The 10,333-nt window shown below is 50.1% G+C and overlaps 1 protein-coding gene and 1 non-coding gene across 2 annotated transcripts in view; both read left to right on the top strand.

The window, feature by feature from the left end:
- The window catches only part of GNAL (G protein subunit alpha L), an 86,867-nt gene continuing 76,806 nt past the window's right edge, over positions 273 to 10,333 (top strand). The window contains exon 1 of the mRNA XM_003482035.4: positions 273 to 679. Coding sequence (XP_003482083.4) covers positions 421 to 679 — 259 coding nt within the window. The 5' untranslated portion in view covers positions 273 to 420. The remainder of the gene's footprint in view (positions 680 to 10,333) is intronic.
- Positions 2,221 to 2,292, top strand: TRNAG-UCC. Its single transcript has one exon. It is a non-coding gene; the product is annotated as a tRNA-Gly (tRNA).

The raw sequence follows: 10,333 nt of genomic DNA, 5'->3' as shown, positions 1-10,333 counted from the left end.
CTGCGCCCCGGACTCGGGCATCAGTATTTACGGTAAGGTGGGGCCGGGGCGAACATTGTATTAAAGGTAATGAGGGCCAGGCGGCGGTACTTACTGTAAGGGGGCCGAGGCCGGCGGCGGTACTTACGGTAAGAGGGAGCCGAGGCGAGAGACCGTATTTACAGTAAGGGGGGCGGGCCGGGCTCTCAGAAGCCCGGACGGTCAGAGGTTCGCGTTGTCAGGTGATCTCCAGCCCTTACGGCCACCGCCCCCTGCACCAGCGGGAAACGCAGAATGGCTCTCGGAGGCGTTGAGAGGCCGGGGACCCACCGCACCCCCGTCCCACAGCCTGCGGACCGCAGCGTCGCGCCGGGTCCCTCCCGCCCTTTGCTGGGGACCCTCGACTGAGCCCCGGCCCTGGGCCGCACGCCCCGCGCCCACATGGGTCTGTGCTACAGCCTCCGCCCGCTGCTCTTCGCGGACTCGGAGCCGCTCGCCGAGGGCGCGCGGTACCGCCTGGACCCAGACCCGAACACGGACAAGGACTCGGTCCGGACCCCAGGGCAAAAGGAGAGGCGGCAGCGCGCAGACCAGCAGCGCGCGGAGGAGCGCGAGGCCAAGCGGGTCAGCAGGAACATCGACCGCCGCCTCCGCGAGCAGAAGCGCGACCTGCGTCGGACGCACCGGCTGCTGCTGCTCGGTGGGTGCGGAGCGCGCGGAGGGCGCAGGGCGAGGAACAGGGCGTCGGGCGGGGTGCACGCGGAGTTCTAGGACGGGGGCTCAGGGAGCGGGGAGGGCGCGGGGCAGGGCGCGCGCGGGGAGCGAGGAGGGCGCAGGTCGGGGTGCACGCGGAGCGCGGGGACGGGGGCACAGGGAGCGAGGAGGGCGCGCGGGGCCGAGCGCCGGCTAGGCGAGAGGCGGCGGCTCTGGGCGAGCAGAGGGCGCAGAGGGAGAAGCTGGGCGCCAGGCGGGGCGCGGCGGACACGGGCTCTAGGGTTCGCGTTCGGGTCCCTGGAACGGTTCTTACCCGACAGCATTCACTTGGCTGATTGGGCCGAGCACGCGCTGCCAGGTGATTCTGCTTTTTTCCACGCCTCGTCATCGGGACAGCTGCTCGATTGCCACTGGATAACGAGCTGCCCAGGAATTCCGCGCTCACTTGATTCACCCCCACCTCGTACAGTCACCTCAGGTCCTCAGCAGCAGCGGCGGTGCGGCGCTTTATTCAGGGATGAAAGCAAGTGCACGAGGCGTTTATAGTAGGGTCGTCGGTGGGTGGGGCTTGTCCCCTTTGGAGAAACAACTTCCACAGCCGAAGAGGAGGTTCAACCCTCGTGCCATCAAAATATTTGCTCCTCCTTCGGAAAAGTTCTCTGTGCCAACTGCACACAAGAAAGTGGGCACACCACCACCAGCGCTTGAAAGTAAAGACTATGGTTTGCTGGAATTTTCTCACAATTCTTCCAGTGAACCACCACCGAGAGTTCTTGGTGCCACTTGTTGCCTTGTAAAGTTAAGCCCCCCCCCCCAAAAAAAGTGTGCTTCTGATGGCAATTTTGTGACCTACAAGGAAGAATAATTGTTGAGTTCCATGCCCCGTTGTGCAAAGAAAAAGAACCAGGTCCACCAGTGGAGGAAGATCGCTGCTTGTAAATGAAGAGGACTTTTATTTAAATCTAGAGAACAAGGAAGTTTGGGGTTTGAAAGGACTCACCATTGTGAGAATGAATAATGAAAACAACACAAACCTAACTGCAGTATCCCGGTGAAACATTGGAATTCTGACATAAAGGGACATTTGGGGTGAGGGAAGAAACAAAGAACAAATATATATATATCTGTGAGATGCGGTTAACTGAAAAGGGAGGAGGACGCATGGGAAGCAGAGTTCCCCTCTACACTGCTAACTTCTCAAAAGGACACATGCAACAAGGTTGCCAGAGGCCTGAAGATACAGAATGTAATCCTAGACCCTCTTAGTTCATTAAACCACTGTGAGTGGGAGGAAAAAATAGATTTTGAGATAGACACGTGCTCCAAATATATCCCCACCCACATATTTTTCTGGAAAGAAATCAATTAGAAATTACTCCAGCCAAATTTCTTTCAATGCACCAAATTAAAATAACGCAAACAGGACAGAACTGTAGTCTCAAAAAACAAGAGAAAAATCAATGAGGAGTGGCGTTTTAACATGATTGTGCAGCCACACAGACCTGTCAGAAAAACATGAGTGGGAGCTCCCTGGTGGTCTAGTGGTTAGGACTTGGCACTTCCACTGCTATGGCCCAGGTTCAGTCCCTGGTCTGGGAACTGAGATCCCACATGAAGCTGTGTCCCCCAAAAAAAATTTTATAATTTTTTGTTTTTTCCATTATAGCTGGTTTACAGTGTTCTGTCCATTTTCTACTGTACAGCAAGGTGACCCAGTCTTACATACATGTATACATTCTTTTTTCTCATATTATCATGCTCCATCATAAGTGACTAGATATAGTTCCCAGTGCTATACAGCAGGATCTCATTGTTTATCCATTCCAAAGGCAACAGTTTGCATCTATGAACCCCACACACAAAAAAATTTTTAATTAAAAAAATGCTTGATATGTATATAAAAATGCTTAAACTCATGATTCTGTGAAAGGGTCCTGGGAGGTAAAATCTAAAGACTGGAACAGTGAGCAGTTTCTGATAAACACATGTTAAGAGACTGTCCCTTTAAAGATGCCATTCAGCCTGAAAGAGCCTGTATGTCACCATCACATCTGACATGATGCTGAGTCAGTGACTCTCACTTTGGGGAGAAAGTGTCATGTATCTTCCAACCAGTGATGTCACCAGTGCAGCACACACGCTGTTGACATTCAGCCCAGACCGGGTGTGGGTCTCGCAGTGGAGGGTGGGGGGACAGTGCATCCCCCTACCAGCTTTAATGCATTGTTGCCTTGTGAGAATGCAGGTCCAGTCTTGCCAGGCCTAAAATTGCCAGAATAAGAGGGAGGTGCCTATTTTCATCTGAAGCCTCATCATTTTAAACCATTGGCTCAAATTAATAAAACAATCTCTGTGCCTGATGGAGTCCCCAGGCTACTGAGCCTCCAGTGGAGTCTCTCCCAAGCCACAGTGACATCCTGGTAGACCTGACCTGGGCTCCAGGGAGGGAGTCAGCAAAAACACAACCTACCAGACTAGGTGTAGGGTCAAAATATCGATTGTCTGAACACACACACACCCCGTTCTTCAAGGGACTTTTTCTGTGGCTGAGCTCATGCAGCTGTGGTACAGTAGATGCCATTGATTCCTCTTCTGCATCTTCTGTTGGGAGATGTATGATGGGAAATTCCTGTTTACTACCTTGAGATTGAGGATTCATTTGATATTATCCTTTTTCAGATACAGATAATAATTCAAATAAAAAATGGCCAGCGGTGGGTAGGGTTCATATTTTTTCCTTCCTTTATATCCTGTTGTTTTCCTGTATGTTTGGTCTCTCTCTGCAGAAATACACCTTTCAAGAAGGAAGCAGTGTCTTTGGGACACTTGCTGCCTTTCTCTTGTATTTGGCTGTTGGTATAAATCAGAACTCTAGCATGACCTCCATCTGTGTCTTTAGCTTCTCTAAGAGGCAGGGCTTGGTGCAGTCACAGAAAAACAGAATGATCTCCACTGGGGGTCTGATTACTTTTTCTCAGATAAATGTCTGGTTTTCTTAAGTAACCGTCCTACTACAGTGACAGGACGAGGTTGGTCCCTGAGTTGTGCAGTAGATGTGAGCTTGGGGACACCCAGATGCCTCCTCTTCAGTTTGCTGCCTTGTCCTGCCACAGCCTCCTGTAGCATGTGGCTTTTAGAGTCAGGAGAAATCCCAGGTGCTCCAGCCATGCCCAGGCTTTTCCAAACTCATGCACACACAGCACTCACTCCCTTACAGCCTTGGAAAAGGCTGCAGTCCCAGCTTGTTTCTTCCCATTGTATACGCTCTTACCTACAACCGCCAGATATAAAGCTCCATATTGGGAACCAGCGGAGCAAGACTCAGTCAGCAGGTGGCCAGTGTGGACTGACCCTGAACCCACATGCCCCATTAGAAGGAAGCACAGGCCAGGGGGAGTAAGAGTTGGATGTGGGGGTGGCCTGTGTTCAGAAGGATGTCAGGTGTGTCACGGGCCATCCACCTGTGGATTCAATGGCTCCTGCCCGGATGTCAGCAGAGAGGCGAGCCCTAACCTCCTGCAGAGTCAGGGACACCAGGACCATCAGGATAGGTCCCAGGCACTGTGTGCACAGAACGGACCAGGGTCTGGAGGGAGGGAGCTGTGGGGCAGAGGCCACTGAAAGATCAAAATATACTTGTCAAAAATATTTGCCTTTAAAGTTGAAAGAGGGTTCATTTATTCAATTTTGAGGAGTTTGTTCAAAAACAGGTTCCACTTGGCACGAATGCAAAGCAAAACTTTCCAGCATCCACACCCTGCACGCACACAAGCTGGCTTGGCCACAGGCCAGGCGACCTTGTGGCGGCCAGTGGCGGGTGAGGACCTGTCCCTCTCATTTGGCAATTAGAGACTTTCAGGTATGAGGGAATTCAGTGTGCTAAAAGCAGCGCCAGAACTCAGGGGGACAGGTGTTTTGTGTCCGCCCTTCCCTCCTGGGTCAGGAAGGACAGTTACATAATTCCTTATCTCTGAGGCTCTTTAACTGTACTTTCCTTTAGAATTCTTTTTTAATGTAACAATGTGCTGCTCACCAGCTATCGATCCGGAAGGTGGGTGGGTGATGCCGCTGGTCCGATGTACTTCCCTGCGCCTAATGGAGGAGGTTTATTTAATATTCTGATCCACTTACCCTTCTGTCTAGTGGTGTCTTCCCGGAAGAAGCCACTCCCATGTGGGCTTGGGCACAATAATGAGCTCGTAACAAGCAGGGAAAGGCCAGGTCAGTGGTCCCGCCGGGCTGTGGCCAGATGAGGGTGTGGTCTGGGGAATGCAACCCTGGGGGGGGCCAGGCATCCCCCCCCCACAGTGGGCGCTGTGCCCCAGAGAAGCCCCCTGTTTTCCTGTTACCTAAATTCCTCTACATTATCCTCAGTGCAAACAGCCTGACTTCAATCAAGGACAGCCAGATGTTCACTTAGGAAAGCATAGGACGGGTTTCTAGGGTGACCGTGACATCCTGCAAGTCACCCCACAGTGGAGGAGAAGCAGCGTCGTCCTTCCTCAGTAGAGCCTGAAGACTGTGGTCACAGTGGGTCACGGCCTGGGGTACCTGGAACACTTCCTCCCACTGTGACCTCCAGAGCAGATGTCCCCCCCAAACCCCTGGCCTGGCCCCACTTGGCCCTGATGCTCAATAGGGGTCCAGGCACTACCTGGGCCTGGGTCTCAGGGCAGAGGGTAAGGAGCAGTGAGGAAAGCATCTTGGGGTGACCAGTGAGCACAGACCCTCAGGTACAGAGGGACCCCAGATACATGGCCCCTCCCTGGCTCCCCCAAGCCCTGGGCACCAGCCACAGACCTGCTGAGCCATCTTTGGGCTCCACCCCCTGTTTTTCTTTTGTCTCTGATTTTTTTTTTCAATTAAAGTGTAGTTGATTTACAATGCTGTACCAATTTTTGCTGTGTATCAAAGTGATTCAGTTATATACTTCTTTCCATATTATTTCCATGGTCTATCCCAGGAGACTGGATATTGTTCCCTGTGCTGTACAATAGGACTTTATTGCTTATCCATTCTAAATGTAATAGTTTGCATCTATTAACCCCAAACTCCCAGTCCATCCCTCTCTCTCCCTCTTGGCAACCACAAATCTGTTCTCTGTGTCCGTGAGTCTTTTTGTTTCTCAGATATGTTGATTTATGTGCTTTTTTGCATTCCACATATAAGTGATATCACATGATATGTCTCTCTCTTTCTGACTTAGTGAGAAAGTCTCTAGTTCCATCCATGTTGCTCCAAATGGCATTATTTCTTTTTATGGCTGAGTAGTATTCCATTGCGTATATGTACCACATCTTCATCCACAGACATTTAGGTTGTTTCCGTGTCTTGGCTATTGTGAATAGCGCTGCTGTGAACATAGGGGCGCATATATCTTTTTGAATTGCAGTTTTGTCTGGGTATGTGCCCAGGATTGGGATTGCTGGATCATATTATAAGTCTATATTTAGTTTTCTGCAGAACTTCCATACTGTTCTGCACAGTGATCGTACCAATTTATATTCCCACCAACAGTGTAGGCACCTCTTGCATTTTTCTCTTTCTTAACTTCTGTGTTTACTTTCAGCTTCTCCTATAAAGGATTGCATTTAAATAGGGCCCTTTAGTCATTCCTCCAAAATTATTGAGGTGAAGATTAAGTCTGTTACCAAAAGTAAAACATTATGATTAGATGGCTTTAACTCAAATGGAGGCCCAAGGATGGTACAAGAATGTCTGTAATGTTTTAGAGTGACAGTCACACAGGCACCTGTGGCTTCCCTCCCTGGTCCCTGTTGTGCCATCAACCCTCTGGGCCAGGCACCCAGGCACTCCAGGAACAGAGGTTGGTGACTTAGATCGTGAGCCACCATCGCAAACCTGGCAGGAACTCCAAGGCCAAGGAGGAGTCGGCGAGTGCGTTAGTGGGAAAGGCGAGCCTTGAGCTGTGCCTTCATGGCAGCCGTGGGTGCAGGAAGCTGCAGGCCAGCCCCCTGGAATTGGGGCAGTTGGTTAGGGTGCATCACTGGGCTTCCTCTGGTTACCCTAAGTTGGAGGAGGGGGTGAAAATTAGGGGAGCAGCAGTCAGGAACCAAGACCTGGACATCTGGGCCAAGACTCATGAGGACGGTTGTTCGGCTTCCCGGGCTGGTGGCCCCAGGACTGGGGGCAGAGCTGGATTCCTGGGTATAGACAGGCTGCTGTCTACTGAGGTTTCCATCTCCCCACACGCATCCTTAGGAAATGCCAGGCCAGGGCCGCTGAGACTTCCACTCCCCCTTCCCTGGAAGGTTGCTTTGCACTCTGAGCTCCCGTTCTTCAGTGTAACAGCGTAACCAGCCGTGGGAGTTCGCTCCAGAGGGTCCTTGCACATGACAGGGACAAAGCTGGGGTGGGGTCCACAGTACTGCCCACTACTGTGGGGTTTTCAGGGCTCCCTCCAGTACCAGCAACTAAACAGTCACCAAAAGATGTGAGGCTGGGACCTCTGTTCCCCCCACTCCCCCTGTAAGAATGTCCCTTACCGGGGGGCCCACCACCAGGCACCTCTTCCAGGTCCTGTCACAGCTGCCACCTCAAGGACACCAACAGCCCAGGAGTAGTTGAATAATGTGGTTGGGAAGCTTTCGTTGAGGAAGGACAGTTGCACAGACGCCTGAAGGAGATAAGAGAGGATCAGGTGACTGCCTGGAGAGAGCATCTCAGGCTCAGGGGCACAAGTGCCAAGGCCCTGGGGTTGGCGGAATCCCAGCATGTCCAGGAATGAGCTGCAGGCCAGTGACCAGCCACACAGGAATGTGTGAGGTGCTGTGGGACTTTGGGTTCTATTCTGGCTGCTTGTGACCCTCTGGCCAGCCCACAGAGGCTGGGGACAGGGCAGCTGGTGCAGAGTGATGAGAGGTGGTTAGTTTCTAGAGAGACTTTGAAGGTGAATGAACAATTTGCTGATGAACTGGATGCAGCAGGAGGGAAGGTGAGAGTCAGCCTGTTGTTCTTGTCGGGTGGGTTCCTGCAAGCCTAGCACGTGCTTTAAATTCTCCACAAGTTAGAGCTAAATGTGGAGGCTGTCATGCTCTCACAGGGACCAAGTATCCTCAGTTTAAACTGAGGCCTGGCTGGAGTTCCTGTTGTGCAGTGGTTAACGAATCCGACTAGGAACCATGAGGTTGTGGGTTCGATCCCTGCCCTTGCTCAGTGGGTTAAGGATCCGGCATTGCCGTGAGCTGTGTGTAGGTCGCAGACACAGTTTGGATCCTGCGTTGCTGTGGCTCTGGCGTAGGCCAGTGGCTACAGCTCCGATTCGACCCCTAGCCTGGGAACCTCCATATGCCGTGGGAGCAGCCCTAGAAAAGGCGAAAAGACAAAAAAAAAACCCAAAACTGAGGCCCAGTCACTTGGCCATTAAGGGTTCAAGGTGGAGGTGTCTGGTTTAGACTTTGAAAAATGCATCTCCTTTACAGAGGCTGGCAGCAGCGGAGCCAGCACAGATGCTGTGGAGTGACCAGTCCCTGCGGTCACACATGGCACGGGGACTGCTGGTGTCAGTGTGGACATGGGCAAGTGGACCCCATGGCCCCTCCCTTCTTCCTGAACAGTCAAGCTGGGGCCACAGGCCCAGTGCATCAGCCAAGCAGGTGAGCCCACAGAAACCTGATTTCCTCATCCTGAAACTACGCGCTGCTTAGCACAGGTAGCTGTCATGTTGGGGGAGAATTCCAGGGCACCTGCTGCTCCCCATGGCTCCCAGGTGGCTGAGAGAAAACAAATTCTCTTATTTCAACCAACCGGTCTCTGCTGTTTGTTAAGGCAGCCCCAGCAAACTAACCCACCATAGTTCTGCCTTTAGCCTTTATCAGGATGTCACACACTTGGAGTCACACAGTGTGGCCTTTTTGGCTTGGCTTCCTTCACCGAGAAATATGAATTGTATGTTCCCTCATGGCTTGATAGCACTTTTCTTTTTATCACCAACTAATACTTCCTGGTCTGGAAGTTCCTCTGTAGCACAGCAGAAACGAATCCAACTAGTATCCATGAAAATGCGGGTTCTATCCCTGGCCTCATTCAGTGCGTTGCTGTGGCTGTGGTGTAGGCCAGCAGCTGCAGCTCCAATTCGACCCCTAGCCTGGGAACCTCCATTATGCCCTGGGTGCAGCCCTAAAAAGCAAAAAAAAAAAAAAAAAAAAAAAAAGGAATATTCCATGTTTATCCATTTACCCTGAAGGACACTAGAGAAGCGCCCTTCATGCTGTCACATAATAACCAGGGTTTGGACCAAAACATTCAGCCAGGAAAGGAAAGTATTCATATTTCTGTTCAGAAAAATAAATAAATAAATCTAGGTACTTAACTTTTCTTGTCTGTGAGATGGGGTCATAACCTGCCTCCTAGGATTCCTTAGCCCCATGTGGCAGGCAGAGCACAGAGGCGGGAAGCAGGCAAGTTTGTAGGGCAGGCGGGGGCCAGAAGCCCTCAGAGTTCCCATTGGGGCACGTGTCACTGCTGGGGGAAGCATCCCCAGAGCATGCACCTGCAGAGCAAGTGTTTCCAGAACAAAGAAAGGGAGCCTCCAGACAGACGTAAAAAGATGCCCCATTATAGGCTCAAACACATCCTTTTAAAAAAAAAAGAAAGAAAATCTAATTTTTCTTACTTCCCTTGCCCACACTGTATGAATTTGATGTCTTTTTTTTTTTTTTCTTTTAACATCTTCATGTTTAGATCAGTATGCTGGCTTATTTAAGTGACTGCTTTCCAATTGTGGTTTCCTCCATCCTAGATTTTCCTCTTTTTTTTTTTTTTTTAATTTAGAGAAGCCCTTTCAGTATTTCTTTTAGAATGGGTTTTGTATTGCTGTACTCTTTTAGCTTTTGTTTGTTGGAGAAATTTTTTATTTCCCCTTCTATTTTAAATGATATTCTTCCTGGATAGAGTATTCTAGGTTGCAATTTTTTCCCTTTCAGCACTTTAAATATGTCTTGCCACTCCCTCCTGGCCTGTAGTGTTTCTGTAGAGAAATCAGGTAATAGCCTTATTGTAGCACTATTCACAATAGCCAAGACATGGAAACAACCTAAATGTCCATCCACAGATGATTGGATGAGGAAGATGTGGTGTGTATATATACACAATGGAATACTACTCAGCCATAAAAAAGAACAAAATAATGCCATTTGCAGCAACATGGATGGAACTAGAGACTCTCACCCTGAGTGAAGTAAGTCAGAAAGAGAAGGACAAATACCATATGATATCACTTATATCTGCAATCTAATATACAACACAAAGGAACCTTTCCACAGAAGAGAAAATTATGGACTTGGAGAATAGATTTGTGGTTGCCAAGGGGGAAAGGGAGGGACTGGGAGCTTGGGGTAAATAGATGCAGAATGTTGCCGTCGGATGAATTAGCAATAGGATCCTGCTGTGTGCACTGGGAACTCTGTCTAATCAATTATGATGGAACACGTAATGTGAGGAAAAAGAATGTATACATATACGTGTAACTGGGTCACTATGCTGTACAGTAGAAAATATATATATATATATAAATAAATCATTAAAAAAAGATGCCCCATTAAAACAGATGGCTTGGAGCAGACAGTATGCAAAAGATGAATGAAGGGCCAAGAGGCTGCCAGCATCATTGGTCACCAAG

Source organism: Sus scrofa, chromosome 6, assembly GCF_000003025.6.
Source record: "Sus scrofa isolate TJ Tabasco breed Duroc chromosome 6, Sscrofa11.1, whole genome shotgun sequence".
NCBI lineage: Eukaryota > Metazoa > Chordata > Mammalia > Artiodactyla > Suidae > Sus > Sus scrofa.
The sequence above is the reverse complement of the archived record's forward strand: the minus strand, read 5'-3'. Positions and strand labels throughout refer to the sequence as shown.